Consider the following 18,738-nt stretch of genomic DNA (forward strand, 5'->3'; position numbering starts at 1 on the left):
TTATGAGCAACAAGAGTGACGCACATTTTTGCCTGTGGACTTGGAGACATACTTCAAGTCCCCGCGTACATCGTACGGGCTAGGCAAAAATGTGCGTCATCTTGAAAACTGTCGCTTTAATGGCCCTTCGCTCATTTTCAACTTCTATTCAATTTTCATACTGCCGTACTCTAACGGAACTATCCACCTACATTCTTCTAAAGATCATTCTCTAGCTAATAAATCATCACACTAAAGCTTCATGTTAGCATTTCCAACCAACTCTGAAAATCGTTAACTTCGCGTATGAAGTAACATAAAAAACACTTTGAATGTAACAACTCAAGGCGGGAGTAGCCGTCAACAATGCTGATGATGGTACAGCACGCAACAACCACCCTACTGCTTTCTCTCTGAGATGATCACGTTGGTCATGACGAGAGGAGCAACACAATAGTTGGGTAAAGAAGAACTGCATTATAACACACCATCGACTGGAAATGCTCTCGCGACGTGGGGCTTTAGGTAGTGATGAAAACGTCGCTAGAACTATTCCACAGCCGCAGTCAGTTTATGAGCAACAAGAGTGACGCACATTTTTGCCTGTGGACTTGGAGACATACTTCAAGTCCCCGCGTACATCGTACGGGCTAGGCAAAAATGTGCGTCATCTTGAAAACTGTCGCTTTAATGGCCCTTCGCTCATTTTCAACTTCTATTCAATTTTCATACTGCCGTACTCTAACGGAACTATCCACCTACATTCTTCTAAAGATCATTCTCTAGCTAATAAATCATCACACTAAAGCTTCATGTTAGCATTTCCAACCAACTCTGAAAATCGTTAACTTCGCGTATGAAGTAACATAAAAAACACTTTGAATGTAACAACTCAAGGCGGGAGTAGCCGTCAACAATGCTGATGATGGTACAGCACGCAACAACCACCCTACTGCTTTCTCTCTGAGATGATCACGTTGGTCATGACGAGAGGAGCAACACAATAGTTGGGTAAAGAAGAACTGCATTATAACACACCATCGACTGGAAATGCTCTCGCGACGTGGGGCTTTAGGTAGTGATGAAAACGTCGCTAGAACTATTCCACAGCCGCAGTCAGTTTATGAGCAACAAGAGTGACGCACATTTTTGCCTGTGGACTTGGAGACATACTTCAAGTCCCCGCGTACATCGTACGGGCTAGGCAAAAATGTGCGTCATCTTGAAAACTGTCGCTTTAATGGCCCTTCGCTCATTTTCAACTTCTATTCAATTTTCATACTGCCGTACTCTAACGGAACTATCCACCTACATTCTTCTAAAGATCATTCTCTAGCTAATAAATCATCACACTAAAGCTTCATGTTAGCATTTCCAACCAACTCTATAAAGCATTGTTTTTCGGAATAATGAAATCATTAGATAATATAATGGTATGTTGTACTTGTAATCAGGGTTACTTCCACTCACTTGCTATAAAAAAATGTTTTTCGGAACTATGAAATCATGATATAGGGGAAAAGTTCTCTTCGGCAATACCTTAACCTATTATCGTCCTTGAGAGCTCAATTTTGGCATGTGGATACATTGTGTTTCAGAGCAACTATTGGCCAAATTTGAGTGCTCTAGGACTTTGTTTACCCCCCTGACGATAATAGGTTAAGGTATTGCCGAAGCCAACTTTTCCCCTAGTATAATACTAATTATTACTTGTAAGTTACAATAAGAGGTCATGAAGTATATGTTTGACACATAAAATCAGTCAAAATTGCTTTCAGTGCGTGACAATCAGCGATTTTACGAATCGTGAGCGCTCACTCTGAGTGAACACTCACGAATCATAAGATAACTAATTGTGACGTTCTCAAAGCGAAATTGACAGGTTTTATGAGCCAAACATATACTTTACTACCTCTTCTGGTTACTCACAAGTACAAAATAGCATTATTGCATCTAATGATTGCATAATTCCGAATAATATTTTTTTATAGCAAGTGAGTGGAAGCAACCCTGCTTGTAATCAACATGAAGAGGGTGTAAAATATGTGTTTGACTCATAAAACCTGTCAATTTTGGTTTCAGCGCTCACGAATCGTAAAATCGCAGATTGTGACGCACTGAAAGCAATATTGACAGATTTTATGTGTCAAACACATACCTAACGACCTTTTCTTGTAACTTACAAGTGAGAATTATCATTATGACATCAAATGATTTCATAATTCTGCAAAACAATTTTTTAAAGTAACCCAATTGAGTTAAAGTAACCCTGTAGCAAGCTGCACAATGCATTAGGTCCCAAGTAACATTGATAGATTCTCTTCATTGACTTTCACTTGCGTTAATCTAACTTGGGTACTGAATTCACACCAATTTTTTATCGCTGAAAACCAGCAATATTCATCAGATTACTGATTTTCCAGCAAAACTTGATTTTGCTGGAAGTGATGCAGCAATTCGTTTTGCTGGAACTTAATAACAAAATTTGGTGTGTTAACCATTTCCTGTCATGTTTGTCGTATAAAATGCTAGATAATAGCTTGTTTTATCGATCTGTGTGCTGAAATTAGGTGAGAATGTCTTAACATGGCCGTGAGGATGCAAAGAGAATGTTGACGAAAAGAATCTGGCAATGTTACTTAGAACCTAATGCATTGTTCAGCTTGCTATACGTTTTTGCGAATTTGATTGAATGGGACTCAAATGTGAGTTAGTTTCATTTACCGTGTACCGTACTAAACATTCGATCTGTGTTTGAGTCTTAGATGAAATGTTTCTAGATATAAATTGGAGATAAATTAGCAAAGGGTTCTGGTAATACTGGTGTTCGTATTTATGCGGTAAGCACACGGTAAGAAAAAAGTACCCAAAGTGTTCACTTTACCTACTTTTGACTAGTTTGTCTCCTTTTCTCCTTCTAATGTTGTCAAAAACGGAGGAGCAAAACCACCCTACAGGGGCAGTAAAGTGTGGGAACCCAGCGTTGGGTATAATCTTATTTACCTACTTTTGGGTACAACTAACTTACTTTTGAGTTGAAAGCTAGTGGGAAATTCCATACGAATTGCACACAAGTAAATGAAAACTACTTTGACCCGCTTTACTTTTGGGTTACTGCACTATAGTGCCGATATGAGACAAAAGAACTTACTTTTGGGTACTTTTTTCTTACCGTGTACCTAGAGGAATTCATAGCTAATGATTAACTGAAGGTTTTCCCAAATATAAGTAAATTTCGTATGGAAAGAAAATGCTCTGAGTTAATTGAATTCAGTCGCTGAGTCGTTCTTGTTGGCCGTGAAGAACCTCAAAAACGTAGGTTACTCAAAGACTGAGTAAATTTTCCACGATTTTCCTTAAAAATCTGCTCCAATATGAGGTAAATTGTCAATTAAATTCTGTCGCTGAGTTGTTCTGGTTAGCTGTGTGCAACTCAAATTTGAGCCGTTGGTATTTCAACATGAATTCAAGAACCTCACGCTATAACGCCTTTTGAAAATGTACTAATGACGAAATGTTGCCAAATGTTTTTCCAAGTTTGTCCAGGAACAAATTCCCGAATGTGAGAAGAGTAAAGATTGGATTCACCGATTCTATTGGTACACTAAAAAAATATTGAAATCTAAATAGTATAAAAGTTACGCTAAATCGCAACTCTCCGTACCGACGCAAAGGTCGGTATAAAGGGAGAGAATGCAAACTTAGTATAAAAATGGTTTATGCGTGCCGTGCGTGCCATAGTATAAAATCGAAAAATACTTTCAATGCATAGATGCGGTTTATTCGAGAGAACGTATTTTTCGCTTCTTTATTTTATTTATGGAAAATATTATTGTTTTTAAATAAAAATAAAAATTGTCTCATTAAGCTTTTTAAATTAGTTTATTTTTTTGAATATTATATAAAAAAAATACTTAGAATTTCGATGCTGCCAGCAGATCACAGTCGCAGTAGAAATCCGCCGGGACAAAGCTCTTCACCAGCACGAAGCTCCGAAGGGAATCCAGATGGTCTTTTTCCTGTCATTTTAGTAAACACTGATCAAATTCCACTTCGTTATTCGAACTTAGTATAGTTTTGACGAAAATTTTAATCGAACCAATGTATACATTTGGAAAAACCATAAAATGCATAAAATTTAATCTATATCCGTTTTGTAATATTTTTGAGTGTACTAATCCTAGAATGAGTAAAATTTTCGTCAATTTTTCTTATTTTCCGGCAGATTTTTTAGGTTTTCCACATGACGCAAATCGCTGAGTTCCTGCACTTTTGGCGATTATGAGTAAACTAAACTCAAATTTGGAACGTTATCATTCGCCGTGAAGGTACTCATGCTCTGAACTACCTACACAGAAATTCAAAACAACCCAAAATTAAGTTCTTTTCACTCATCTCCCATGTTCCGTACGATAAGTCAAATTTGGGAAAAAACCGGCTCAAAGCAGTTTGCATTTAAGCACGGCAAAAAAATTACCCATCGCTAAGTTATTTTCAATTTTTTCTACCCAAAATTAAGTTCAATTAACTCAAATTTGGGTATATCGCATATTACTCAATTTTGGCTTCTCGTACGGAACTAGGCGGTTGAGTCGAATCTTTCGTTCTATTTTTGACAACAATAGCGAGAGGAAATGAAACGGGCATAGGTCAAATAACTCAAATTTGAGTTTAAAAAACCCAAGCGGTGGGTAGTTTTGTTTTATTGGAGGCGAACCAGCCTAAGGCTGAAAGCCTCCTAAGGCTCTGAACCATTTGGTGGATTATTTTAACTTTTGGTTAAAATTTGACAGATGGAAAGTTATCCATTAACCCTGCTATCCGAGCATGGTTATTTCTGACAGACAAGAAGTTAAATTTTGACGACCATGGCTCGAAAACCGGTCGATCGACAGCACGGGGATTTTCGAACATAGAAAATAACTTTCGAAATGTCACTTTTAACCACGAGTTAAATTTAACTCGGCAAATGGTTCACAGCCTAAATAAAGCTAAATAATAATAATAGTTTTGTTTTTCTGTGTACGCTTTTAGAAATTTACCTATACGAATAAGGAACAGTTACTCATTATTGAGTAAAAGTAAATCTCTCTCTGGTGCTAGTTTTGTTTTCAGTGCAGCCCGTGAATTACACGGCCATTGCGTTCAACTCAAATTTGAATTCCTTATCTCCAGTTCACAAAACCGCCAGTCACTCATAGACTGAGTCTATTTTCCAAAAAATTCAGTGCCAACATTTCAAAGGGGCGTAATTGCATTTGTAAACAATGGCTTTAGCCATCGATTTCTCGCGAATAAAAGCTCACTCATGAAAAATAATGACACCATTAGGTAGAGGAATGTTTCCTCTACCAGCTAGCATTGTTATTTTGAAGAGGTAAGATTTCATTCGCGAGAAATTGATGGCTAAAGTCATTGTTTACAAAAGCAATTACGCCCCTTTGAAATGTTGGCACTGAATTCCTCAAATATCTGCACGCGAATGAGAATAACGCAGCGACTGAGTCAAGTTCGACTCAAAAATGCAAAAAGTGGACTTACTCAGTTAGTGAGTAAAATTTTCCTCACTGTTCCGAGAAAAATTTTACCGTAATATTTGAAAAGGGCCTACCCTCGTTGATCGATTCTCTTCATCGACTTTCTCTTTGGATTACCAAGGCAACATAAACGAATTCGACAGTGAGCATGCATAAGGGCCTATACGCAATGATCGATTCTCTTCGTCGATTTTCTCTTTTGTTAATAACTCGCTAGATTTAACGTTTCTCGGTGCGTTTGCTGTTGCTTTTGATAGCCAATACAACCTGTTACTACTCTGCATTGAACAAATTCTTGAAAATTATTTCGCTTAGCTGTAGCAATGCAAAGAGAAAATCGATGAAGAGAATCGATCATCGCGTATTCGCCCTTATGAATGCTCACTGTCGAATTACTCGCTAAAGCTCGCAGCACAGTTCGACAGAAGATGATGTTAAGTGAACCCTACAAGATTGCTTTTATTGACAATAATCGTATTGTCAATACATTCAATATTGACGTCAATACATCGGTATTGACAATATTTCTGAATTCACATAATATTATTGTCAATAATTCCCCTTCGTGTCAATATATTGATACGTGTGGGGTTCGCTTTAGTTTGCGCCTGAAACAACACACTCAATGGGAAATTCATTTGCAGTAGGGTTATTCGCGAAAAAGAAAATTGATCAACAATGATAGGCCCTTTTCACGTGTTGCGCGAGTACTACTTGAATATGAGGAAAATCGACTAAAATTTTACTCAGTCTAGGATTTTCAGCATAGTTGTCTCAGTCGTTAAAACAGCAAGCTGAGAACAATGCTATTGAAGATTTTTCTCTCCATGGGCTCTTATGTATGCGACAAAATAGTTTTGGTATTTTTCACGACATTTTCTGAACAAAGTAAGAAACTTTTCGTGTACACGGCCAATGAAATCGACCCAAATTATAGTTCAATTTACTCAAACCGCAAAAAGTGCCGGAACTCAACACTGAGTAAATTTTCCTGAGTTTTTCCAGGTATTTTTCCAGGAAAAATTCCCGAATATGAGAAAAGTAAAGATTAGATTCACTGAGTAAAATTTTCGTCAATATTCCTCATTTTCCTGCAAATTTTTGAGGACTTCCACAGGTAAACTTGAGGCAAATTTACTCATCGCTGAGTTCTTTTCCAATGGGTAACTCTTTTTCGTCAAAAATGCTACTGGGACTGTTATGCCACACAGGGCAGTTTTCCTCGTATTCAAGAAATGTTTCCTTTGAAATCGAGAAAAATGATTAACCCCACTTTTTGCCATTTTGAGTCAAATTCGATTCAATTTTTAGTTACTTTCATTGTCATACACGGGAATGCACTCGTAACTGAGTAAATTTTTCTCAATTTTCCTCATAGTCACGCAGAGATTTAAGGAAAATCGAAGAAAGTTTTAATCTGTTTTGCGAATTTGACTAAAGGGAAATTAAGTCGTGTATGATGCGTTGCAACTGAACCCGAATAAAAATAATTTTACCTAAACATGTACAGTGACATCACGGTCGCTTTCTTTCCAGTAAAAAAAAGAATCAATTAAGAATAACAACCTTTTAATAATGATAAAAATTATGTATATAAAAACAACCTCTAACAAGAAATCCTAGGATACACAGATACATAGCGCTGAAATATTGTCCGATTTTCTTCCTGCTGCTGCATTATAAAACCTACCCAAGTTATTACTTGCCGCTCACATTTCTACAAAAGTAAATCTCGACAGATTTCTCAAGGTATTAGTGTTTCTTTACATAAGGCCCCCCCAAACATCATTTTATACATTCACAAAAATAACCCCGAGCAATTACAAATCGCCTTGAAAAGCATAATCGCTGAAAAAGAACTAGTTTATTCATCTTCTTCATCTTCTCCTTATGCATCCTTAATTCCCGCTTCTTCCCCCTAATTACACTTCTCCCCGTCCTGTGGATCCGGGTATAAATATAACGATAAACGATGATAAATACTTTGTTAACTTTAATTGAATAGGTTATGTTCTCCTGTATAGTAGTAGTAAACTGCCCTTTCTCGCGCGAGGTTTCAGAAACCTCCTTAAAGTCCACATACAAACGCAAATTTCGATCCGCTCCTTTTTTGGGGATAAGATGTTTTTTACTTCTATTATTTTGCGTTATGTCTACTTTTTCCTGTGCTCTGTTTGAAGTGTTCTGTACAATCCTTTTCAATAATGTCTGCCCTCGTTTACTCTTTTGAGAAGAGGCGCGCGACCGCCAGCCCGATCTGTGGCAATAGCTCTTTTTTTCTATTTTCTGAAGAATCATTATAATTAATTTGTACATCATCGTAGTAGGTAGAAGAGGAAGAAGTGTGCAAGAGTAAACCTTAAAGCCGTCCGTCACCCGGTTCGGCCACACACACAAAAAAAAAGCCTCCATGTGCTCTTGTTGTTGATGTTTTTTTTTTGTTCGTTGGGCTTCCAGCGCCAGCGGGATGGAATTCCGCCGAGTCATGCTAATCCTTCTCGCTCCATACTGGACTGGCGAGCATCAGACGTGCTGATCGATTCCTGTGTTGGGGGCATCCTCCAGCTTTCGCCACACCACATTGCACATCTCGCGGACCAGAGCTTTTTCGCCATCGTCTAGCTGATGGTCGGTTGGTATGTTGGGGCCAATTCGTTCCCGTTCGAGTTGTTCGCGTACTTCAAGCACCTGAAGTGCCCGGACGACGGCTTCCGGTCGGCCGGATATGGGGTCTGAATTGGAGGACGGTGGTGGCAGTGGAGGTGGCGGTTGAACAGTGGCAACCGGCTTGTTGTTCGTTACCGGAGGTCCCGTTCCGTTGCTGGGGCCGATTGGTTGGACGTTTTTGAGGATGGCGCATCGTTCCTCTTCCAGCTGTCGTATTCGAGATTCTAGTGACCGGACGTACTGCAGGGTTTGGTCACTCAGCGCGGAGCGCAGGTTGAGCTCCTGAAATGGTGGATAAGGGGAATATTGAATTGAATTAGAATTATTGTTAAAGAAGTTTTCACGTGCAAAACAATTGAAATTATTTTTATCAGTGCTATTAATTGAACTTTAGGTAGGTTCTATTATTATTTTTTAAGTGTATCAATCCACCTACAGGTTTTGAGTGATCAAAGAAATCAATGCACAGTGGTCCAGAAGGCCGAATTTCCAGAAAAAAAAATAAAAAGTGTGTGTAAGAATAAGTTTAATCAATTTGGTGTCTACGGAGAAGCTCTTAGATGAAAGAAGGCGTATATTTTGAAGGAGTCGTCCATAAATTATGCTCATTGCGACGCAACTTGAAAATTCTAACTTTTTTGACTGACGATTTTCGATATTTAAATGTTTTACAAAATTGTGGAAATCATCATTTCCACAAACTTAGCTGAAGACGCACATTTGCTTTACTTCCCTTCAGATTTGATCAGAGATTTTATGGCTCAGAAAATCCCGGCGGCGCCGACTGGGATTGAACCCAGGCCTGTTGGGGTGAGAGGTTATCACGCTTACCACTACCCCACCGGCATTATGTGTTTACTCGTTTTGGCTGTCTATTGCTGGTGGTGTGGTGGTGTGACTGCTTCTTACCCCAATGGGTCTGGGTTCAATTCCAACCGAGGTCGGTGGGATTTTTCTGAGGCATACAAAACTCTGGCCAAGTCTTACTTCGGAAGGGAAGTAAGGCCAATGTGTGTGGTGATGGGTGCGATATCCTACGCAGGTCGGTGATTGACACTAGATTGCGGAACAGAGACCGTCGCTAAATAAATGAATTAAGAAGAAGAAGAAGAAGAAGAAGAAGAAGAAGAAGAAGAATAAGAAGAAGAAGAAGAAGAAGAAGAAGATCTATGGCTATAAAAGGGTGATCCGCGGATACTTAACGCATTGATTGAGTTGCGAGTTGAAGGATTCAGTTATATACCATGCAGATTTCAAAAGTAATGAATGTTGTGCTTAACGGTTTTCTCCGACACATTCCGGTGACAAGATGCTAAGCTCACATTAATTTTTGCTAGAAATTGCAAAGATAGACTGATAACTTATCATTAGATTTATACTTAGGTAACAGGTCACAATAAATATTGATGATATTAAAGTGATGAAAAAGATTGCGCATTTCACACCAAACTGGACTGATAAGCGCGTTTTCACATATTGATAAATGTGAAGAAAGTTCGACTGTCCGTCTAATCGTTTTGGTGTCTTCGGAAGACAATAATTGCTCCGAAGACACCAAAACGAATTGACGGAAACGTGCTCTTTTATGACACTCAGTGTTCGGGAAAGCTCAATAACTCAAATCTCATGCGTGAGTTTATTCGCCTAAGAGTGGGAATTAATGTTCCACCATACCTTACCTTACCAATCAGACTAAGGCCTTGTTGTCCTCTGCTGTCCGAAGAAGTCGTCTCCACTCTAGTCGATCCATGGCCACACTTCGCCAACCTCGTAGTCTGCGAAGGGTCCGCAAGTCGCCTTCTACTTGGTCGATCCACCTTGCCTCTTCTTCTTGTTCCTGTTGGGTCGCTTTCTAGAACCATTTTCACTGGGTCGTCGTGCGGCATTCTTACGACGTACCCAGCCCACCGTAGTCGCCCAATTTTTGCAATGTGGACGATGGATGGTTCTCCCAGCAGCTGGTGCAATTCGTGGTTCATTCGCCTCCTCCACGTTCCGTCATCCATCTGCACTCCACCGTAGATGGTACGCAAAAACCTTCCGTTCGAAAACACCAAGGGCTTCACGAGCATAGTCCAGGTCTCGTGGCCGTAGAGCACCACCGGTCTAATCGGCGTCTTGTAGACAGTCAACTTCGTGTGGCGGCGAATTTTATTCGACCGGAGCGTCCTCCGGAGTCCAAAGTAGGCACAATTCCCTGCCATAATGCGTCTTTGAATTTCTCTGCTGGTATCGTTTTCAGCGGTCACCAGTGAGCCCAAATACACGAACTCATCGACCACCTCGATTTCGTCACCGTCAATCTGAACTCGGGGTGGGAGGCTAACATTATCTTCCCTAGAACCTCTTCCTCAAAGTTCCGTGCCATAATGTCAATGTCATCGGCGAAGCCAAGAAGCTGGATGGACTTCCTGAAGATCGTGCCACTCGTGTCTATCCCAGCTCTTCTGATCACACCTTCTAACGCAATGTTGAATAGCAGACACGAAAGTCCATTACCCTGCCGTAACCCCTTTCGTGATTCAAAGGGACTTGAGAGTGTCCCCGATATTCGAACAACGCACATCACTCGATCCATCGTCACCTTGACCAATCGCGTCAGTTTATCCGGAAATCCGTACTCGTGCATAATCTGCAATAGCTGATCTCGATCGATTGTGTCGTATGCGGATTTGAAATCGATGAACAAATGATGTGTGGGCACGTTGTATTCGCGGCATTTCTGCAGAACCTGCTGAATCGCGAAAATTTAGTCCGTGGTAGTGCGGGCACCCATGAATCCCGCCTGATATTGCCCCACGAACTCTCTTGCAAATGGTGACAGACGGTGGAATAGAATTTTGGAGAGTACCTTGTAGGCGGCGCTCAGCAGTGTGATCGCGCGGTAGTTGCAGCAATCCAACTTGTCGCCCTTTTTCCTCCCAAATCTTGGCAATTACCCAGTGCAGCGCTCTAGCCAGTGCTTCACCACCGTATTTTAATAGCTCACTTGGTAGTTGATCTACACCAGTTGCTTTGTTGTTCTTCAGCCGACCGATCTCCTCCTCAACTTCTTGAAGATCAGGGGCCGGTAGCCTGTCGTCTTCTGCGCGTGCTCCAAGGTCTGTTGCCGTGCCATCTTCGTTTTCTGCTGCTTCACCGTTGAGGTGCTCGTCATAGTACTGCTTCCACCTCTCAATCACCTCACACTCGTTCGTGAGAAGGTTACCGTCCAAGTCCTTGCACATATCGGCTTGCGGCACGTAGCCTTTGCGCGAACTATTTAGCTTCTCGTAGAACTTCCGTGTGTCGTTTACGCGGTACAGATCTTACATTGCCTCGCGATCTCGGTCGCTTCTTCCTTCGGAAAACCGAGTTTTGTCTGTTCCGCGCTTGTCTGTATCGCTCCACATTCAATCTCGTGCGGTGTTGCAGCATTCTCGCCCGTGCTGCATTCTTCTTCTCTACTAACAGTTTGCATTCGCCGTCAAACCAGTCATTTCTTCGGTCTGGAATTGCAGTACCTAGTGCCGCTGCAGCAGTACTACATATGGCGGAACGGATTTCCCTCAAGCCATCTTCAAGAGAAGCTGCGCCAAGCTGCTCTTCCGTGGGTAGTCCAACTTCCAGCTGATGCGCGTAGTCCTGGGCAACTCCGGCGTCCCGTAGTTGCTCAATGTTGGGTCGCGGCGTTCGACTTCGACGGGTGTTATGAACCGTCGAGAGTTTTGAGCGCATGCATACTGCAACTAGGTAGTGGTCCGAATCTATGTTCGCACTGCGGTACGTGCGGACGTTGATAATGTCGGGGAAGAATTTCCCGTCGATTAGAACGTGATCGATTTGGTTTTCTGTGTGTTGGTCAGGTGATCTCCAGGTGGCTTTGTGGATATCCTTGCGGGGGAAAAAGGTACTTCGAACTACCATTCCACGAGAGGCTGCAAAGTTCACGCATCGTTGACCGTTGTCGTTCGATACGGCATGCAGGCTGTTTGGCCGATTTCCGGTCTATACATTGTCTCCCGTCCTACTTGAGCGTTCATGTCGCCGATGACGATTTTGACGTCCCGTTTCGAACAGCCGGCGTACACCTGCTCCAGCTGCGCATAGAACGCTTCTTTCTCGTCGTCTGGTCTCCCTTCGTGTGGGCAGTGCACGTTGATGATACTGTAGTTGAAGAAACGGCCCTTAATCCTCAACTTGCACATTCTCGCGTTGATCGGCTGCCAACCAATCACGCGTTGGTGCATCTTACCCAGCACTACAAAGCCGGTTCCCAGCTCGTTGGTGGTGCCACAGCTCTGGTAGAAAGTAGCCGCTCGATGCCCGCTTTCCATACCTTCTGTACCGTCCAGCAAAGTTCCTGCAGTGCTACGACTTCGAAGTTGCGTGGTTGAAGTTCGCCATAGATTAACCTATCGCAACCCGGGAAGCCGAGCGATTTGCAGTTCCATGTTCCGAGTTTCCAATCGTAGTCCTTATTTCGTCACGTAGGTCTGTGCCGATTGTTCCGATCCGCATTTCTTTCTTCGGTATTTGCAACTTTGTTTTTTTCCAGGGCGGCTTGTTGGGCCTGCCCCAACCCCCATTATCTCGCCGGGGGACCAACGTGCACAGCTCTGTTTAGAGTCCCACGCTGGCACTAGGACGGTGATCAGCCGCTCCTAACATGGAGAACAGACGCCGTTTTGAGCCGCACCTCCATGGTGAACAGACGCTCGGGTATGGTGAAGCATTTCCTCTATCACCGATGTTCCACCAGAAAAGCTCAAAACTACCACTCACTCATCTGCTCATACATATATCAAAAACTATCATTTGTCTTTGGAAACACATCTAGTAGAAGAGTTTTCCAAAGTGTGGTGAAAATTTGAGCCCAAAATATTAAGAAATAAAAAATCCCGCTCATGGTGAAATCAGACAATTTTTTTACATTTGTATACCTGCCGGTTAACAGTCTTTCTACTGTAGTTACTATAACAAAAACAAAATGTGAGTACACCTATAATAATCTACATTGAAAAACCTTCAAATTGACGGTTGACTGGTTGTGGAGTAATCTCTTCTGAAAGATGACTTTTTTTTTTAATCTCGAAAATCCAGGGTTGTAGCCGAGAGGGATCTAGGCACTTCAGAGCTAAATCAAAAAAGGCGTTTGCTCCGAATGCCAAAATAAGCGTGTTGGCTAAGTTTTGCTAAGTTTGGCTCAAATCAATGACATCCACCACAAATGGTGTACCCACTTGAGTAGGAATGGCTCATATTTTACTCTATTTATCATTCTCGCTCACTTTAAACCATATCAGGCTTAACATTTGATAACGGCACAAAAGCATTTGTAAACAAACTTTCTAAGGCCCTTTACACGCGAACCAAAGTACGCCCACGCAAACCAATACCACTTTCGGAAAGGTGATAGTTGCCCCTATCCGATGATGTTGTTGGTTTGCGTGGGCGTACTTTGGTTCGCGTGTAAAGGGCCTTAGAAAGTTTGTTTACAAATGCTTTTGTGCCGTTATCAAATGTTAGGCCTGATATTACCGAAAGTACGGAAAAACCACAATTTTTCCACGAAATCTTCCAATCAGGTTTTAAGGGAAAGTTTACCGAATAATTTTTTTTTCCGGCATTTTCTAAAAATATTGGGGAAAATTATCAAAAATCCAAGAAAATCAGTTCTTTTCCATAGATTCCTGGGAAAATTTACATGTAAAAATATTTTTGTTATCTCATCATGAAAAAAAATGGATTTTCAGCAAAACCAAAAAGTCGATGTTTTTTGGTTTTTTGAGTCCAACTTCATGCCATGATGAAGTATAAAAAATGTTTTTACACGTGAATTATCTTTGAAAAATTAGAAAAAATGTGATTTTAGGAGAAATGTGATATCCACTCACCGTCAATCCATTCCTTCCGAACTGCCCTCCTCCGAGCTGGTGAATATTCTCGTCGGCATTCGTACTGGAGCTGCTTCCGTCTCCGTCGTCCCGGAGAGGAACAGCATTCGTCGTCGTACTGCCGGGCGCGGCTCCACAGCTACCGCACACCCCCGCCGGTCGATTGGTATTCGATCGTTCCTCGTCCAGATAGAGGCACAGTTCTTTCAGTTCCAGATTATCCCGGATCAGTTCCTGTTGCTTGTCGTCCAGCTGCCGCAGTTTGGTCTAAAAGAACGAAAATGATCGCATTGAAAAATTGAGCTCACGTTACTCAAAAAAAAAAGATATGCCACACACCTGATAGGCGGACACCTCCTGCCGCATCACGCTGGCAGTGTACCGACCGAACCTCTGCCATTCGCGCGCCAACTTCCGTCCCTTCTGCCGATCGTCGTCCAAGAAGCAGCACAGATCTCGCAGCTCCTGGTTGTCATCACTCAGCCGCTGGTTAGCCTCTTTCAGCGCTCGCAACTCGGCGAGGAGGTTCTGGAAGATGAAGAGGGTAAAAGGAAATTTCTCTTAGTAAATTAGTCATGGCACGCACGGTCAGCTGAGGAATAAGGGGTAATTAGTCAATGTCTCGTTTAGACGATAAGCAGATATTGCAACACATGGTGAAGGGGGGGCTGGTTGAGGTCGGTGCGATTTATTCCGGAGCATAAATCGTGCATATTTCCTCGGATGAAAAGGTTGTACAGGTATTTGAGATACGGAAAAGACATTACCCAGTCGCTCTCCCTCTCTCAGTCCGAAGGGGTTGAGTGTAGAAGTCGTGAACGGGTACCCGAGCAAAGTTAGAGATCAAATTGAAATCAGAATTTGCTGTTATGATGTAACTTATTTTGAATACTCCATTTGATCTCATTTTGGTTGACTTAACGGTTAACACAGCAAAAATGAGAGCAAAATTTTACACTGTTGAATCAAACGGAAAACTAATTCTGCTTTCAATGAAATCATTTTGATTACTGATTTTGCATTCATAATTTTTGACTGAAAACGGGTCTGTCGTAAATGGTTAGCATCCATGCTTCTCACGCTGAAAGATTTGAGCTCAAATGTCACCTCGGGCTAGTCACGAATGACCTAAAATGTGTTAAACAAAACAAATAAACAATAATCGTTAGTTCGACGACAGATGAAATTAAATCAAATTTTAAACAAGAAATTAACAGCAGAACTTCAAGTTAAGTTGCTTTGATTTAAAAAGTCTTGACTGCATAATGAAATCTTAATATGATATCAGACTTCTGTCGCGACAATTGAAATCAAAATGAGTTTTAATTATGATAGGAACTGCAAACTTTAATATCGATTTGCTTTCGTTTTGTTAACCGACTTTGCTCGGGTAGTTACCCTCGCATACGATATAGGTGGGTGCATTCATACAATTAATGATAGTGCTAGAACTAATTAATAGTACGTGTTGCAAGATAAATCAGTATTTATGCTTTTTTGTTTCCTGAACACATCAACTGGGGTTGCCACCACGACCGGCGTGGCGAAAGAAAAATAACAAAGGCGTGTTCAGTGGAGACTTATTCCTGATTTCTGCCCATATACGCCTTTTTAATAGAAACGTCAACAAGAGTGTTGTGCGCAGAAATTTTTGCCGTGAGACATAGGAATCGAAACACTTTTCCACTTTTCCTGATAAATTGATTCATCTGAGATGCTCCAAAACTTGATCTACAGTTGAAAAATTTAATTCTGTTTCGTTTTTGAAAGGATCCTGCTGGTGTTTAGGATTATTTTTGTTGAATAAAATGAAAAATAAGAGTGGAAAAAAACTACAAGGGACAGCCCTATGGGATTGTACGCAATGTTGACGTAGGACTACGTGGTCTTATTTAATAAATCCTATTTGTTACCTGCAGCAAAAGCTTGTGTTTTGTGTAGGAATAGGAATTTGAGCGGGGTTCTAGCTGTTTATACTGGTGTTGATTTGTGTGGGCTTGCCTTTAAAGACATCATCGAATGAAGTCATTGTGTATAAAAGCTGTTACGCCTTAATTCCAGCTTTATCTTAAAATGGAAACTGACATCCGATTAATGACCTTGACAAATGTTCAAAAAATGCTCTTTTACAAATTTATGGTGGTCCTGAAAAAGACCGTTTTGTCGTGATGGTGGAGTAATGCTGAGCTATTAGGGTGTTAATCAAAGATGAGACTGGTGAGATGAATGTTGTTTGGAATGAGGGTGACGCGCTTGGCATACATGGCCCACAGCGACTGACGAAGAGCTACTGATTCCGATCAATAGCGGTGCGGCTTCTTCCTCCTTCTATGGATGCTCAAGTGGGCTGCAGCTCGCTGCTTGCAGGCCGCCTTTCGTTGTGTACTGGAGAAAAATATTCAATGCCACGAGCCGAAAGCACTGCTACTGCTGATGCCGACGACCGGAAACCACCACACACGGTGAGTGGAACTGAATCCGATCAGCGGTTGAGGCCAGCCTTGATAGCTAGATGCTTGCGGGGAACCTTTCGCTGTGTACTGGAGAACACCACCACTCACCACGCTGTGATTGAATAAACACCGTTTGGTGAGACCGGATGTAATTCAACTTTTATATCTGTGTTAAAAAAATCGTTTTCCGCAGGCAATCGGTGATAATTTTAATTATCATAGCAAATGATAAAATCGATTGGTGATAAAATTATTGATTAAAATATTATCTGATCGATTGGTGATAAAATTATTGAAATCTATCCAGGGGCAGCTGAGCTATTAACGTTCAAAATCTTTCATACTTTTGTTACATGTTCCATTCTCGGTTTTCACAAAATGTACCCCCATATAGAAATCACAGACGTAGTCCTACGTCAATAGTGGTTATGATCTCCCGGATTTCTTATGTGTGAATAGGTTCTTCTCATGTACCATTAATGTAGAGTCCACTAGCCGATTTTGAGAGGAAATGTCATCCAATCTCTTTGTTAACATCATAATGGCGATTTTGAAAACTCAAAATAATGTACATTTTATTGCACAAAATGCCAATTTCCATTGAGAGATTGATCTGATCTGATTTACAGCTGAAATAACCACACATTAAGAATCCGGAAGATCATAACCGCTGGGACAATTTTATAAATCTTAATGTTTCTCATCAAAAATATATGGAAGCACCAGCCGGATTACTGCAAACCCGATATAGAAAACAAAATATTCCACGTGGATGATGATTTCAAGCACCTGCGGTGGATAAATTTATCAGGGAAGGTGAAAATATTTTCCTCTTGCTATGCTTCACGCTGAAAATATCACTCTTTTGATGATTCCCCTATTCACCGCCAGAGGCTGAAACAATCGCTTAGTTTCTATTGAATTCGCCTATAGTTAAGATAAAAATCAGTTCAGATCAGTAAAACAAGACAATTACCGATGGAAATTGGCAAGATGTTCAATGAAAAATGCTGTAATTTGCGTTGTGAAAAATAGTTATCTTGATTTAAACAAACGGTTTCGTTGACGTTTCCTCTCGAACCAGCGTGGCGCACTCTACGTTGGTGGTGCATTAGACCTATGGGCATCTGAGCAAAAGTTTTGAAGATATAAGCCAAACCAATAAACCAATAGAACATGAAATTGCAACAGATGCCACTTTTTCAGTGGAAATGAAGTCGAATGGTCGGGGCAAACAAAGCATTGCGACAAGACATACATAGATATGAATATTTTTTTATTTCTGCACATTTGCTGTTTATTACTTTATTTATTGATGCATTTCATTTTCAACAAGTAAACAACACATTTCCATATATTTCCATCGATATTTACTACCATTCTTCCGTGAGCTCAGAAAGTAAAGAAGTATCCAAGAGTGATGCGCATGATAGAAATTAATACAAACGAATGTGCTGCCGCGTAGTGATGGATAGCACAAGCTCGGCGTTTTACCTCCTTTGCGCTACTATCACCTCTTCAGGAAAATAATTTCAGTGAGTAGAGCCGTCATCCTATAGGCATTTTTAATGAACCGCTAATGTGAGTGCGCCAGGCGGGTTCAAGAGGAAACGTAAATCAAACCGATTTCAGAATAAGGATTTTTCCGAAAACAACAAATCAAGAAGACTGGCAACGTTGCCAGAATCCAAGCGACAGATACAGTAGCGCTGCGCTTGAGTGAAGGTGGAAGCAACGCATATAAAAATGAGCAAGTACACAAACCTTTCTTCTGAGGATGTAATCTTTGCTATAAAATGCGTTCGAAGCATTTACCTTTGAGCGGCAGATGACGCGATTGTACCTGTCTCATAGCGTTCGTATGAGAAAATGGAAGAGTTGCCTTCTTCTTCTTCTTCTTCGCACTTCAAGCTTATAGCATGTCGCATATTAGCTTATTGCGTGCTCTCAACTTAGTGTTCTAGATGCACTTCCACTGTTATGAATTGAGAGCTTTCGATGCCTGTACCATTTCTGCATTAGTATAATTGTGTGGCACGTACAATCATACTCTATGCCCAGGGAAGTCGAGAAATTGTCCATCCCGAAAAATTCCTAGACCGGACCGGGAATCGAACCCAGCCACCTCCAGCATGGTATTGCTTTGTAGCTGCGCCTTTACCGACTGAGCTAAGGGAGGAAAAGTTGCCAGTCTTCTTGATTTGTTGTCTTCGATTTTTCACAACG

General features: G+C 41.2%; 2 protein-coding genes across 3 annotated transcripts in view; both read right to left on the minus strand.

The window, feature by feature from the left end:
- Positions 1-7: 7 nt before the first annotated feature.
- Positions 8-18,738, minus strand: part of LOC135705728 (uncharacterized) — a 46,412-nt gene continuing 27,681 nt past the window's right edge. The window contains exon 2 of the mRNA XM_065227569.1: positions 8-870. The gene's annotated coding sequence lies outside the window, so the exon portion shown is untranslated. The remainder of the gene's footprint in view (positions 871-18,738) is intronic.
- Positions 7,069-18,738, minus strand: part of LOC135705701 (coiled-coil domain-containing protein 85C-A-like) — a 184,868-nt gene continuing 173,198 nt past the window's right edge. For both annotated transcript variants that reach the window (XM_065227519.1, XM_065227518.1), the window contains 3 exons: positions 14,399-14,587; positions 14,060-14,326; positions 7,069-8,465 (listed from right to left, as the gene is read on the minus strand). In XM_065227519.1, coding sequence (XP_065083591.1) covers positions 8,040-8,465; positions 14,060-14,326; positions 14,399-14,587 — 882 coding nt within the window. In that variant the 3' untranslated portion in view covers positions 7,069-8,039. The remainder of the gene's footprint in view (positions 8,466-14,059; positions 14,327-14,398; positions 14,588-18,738) is intronic.

Source organism: Ochlerotatus camptorhynchus, unplaced genomic scaffold (genome assembly GCF_037179485.1).
Source record: "Ochlerotatus camptorhynchus isolate MF236.1 unplaced genomic scaffold, CSIRO-AGI_Acam_v1.1 ptg000274l, whole genome shotgun sequence".
Taxonomy (NCBI): Eukaryota; Metazoa; Arthropoda; class Insecta; order Diptera; family Culicidae; genus Ochlerotatus; species Ochlerotatus camptorhynchus.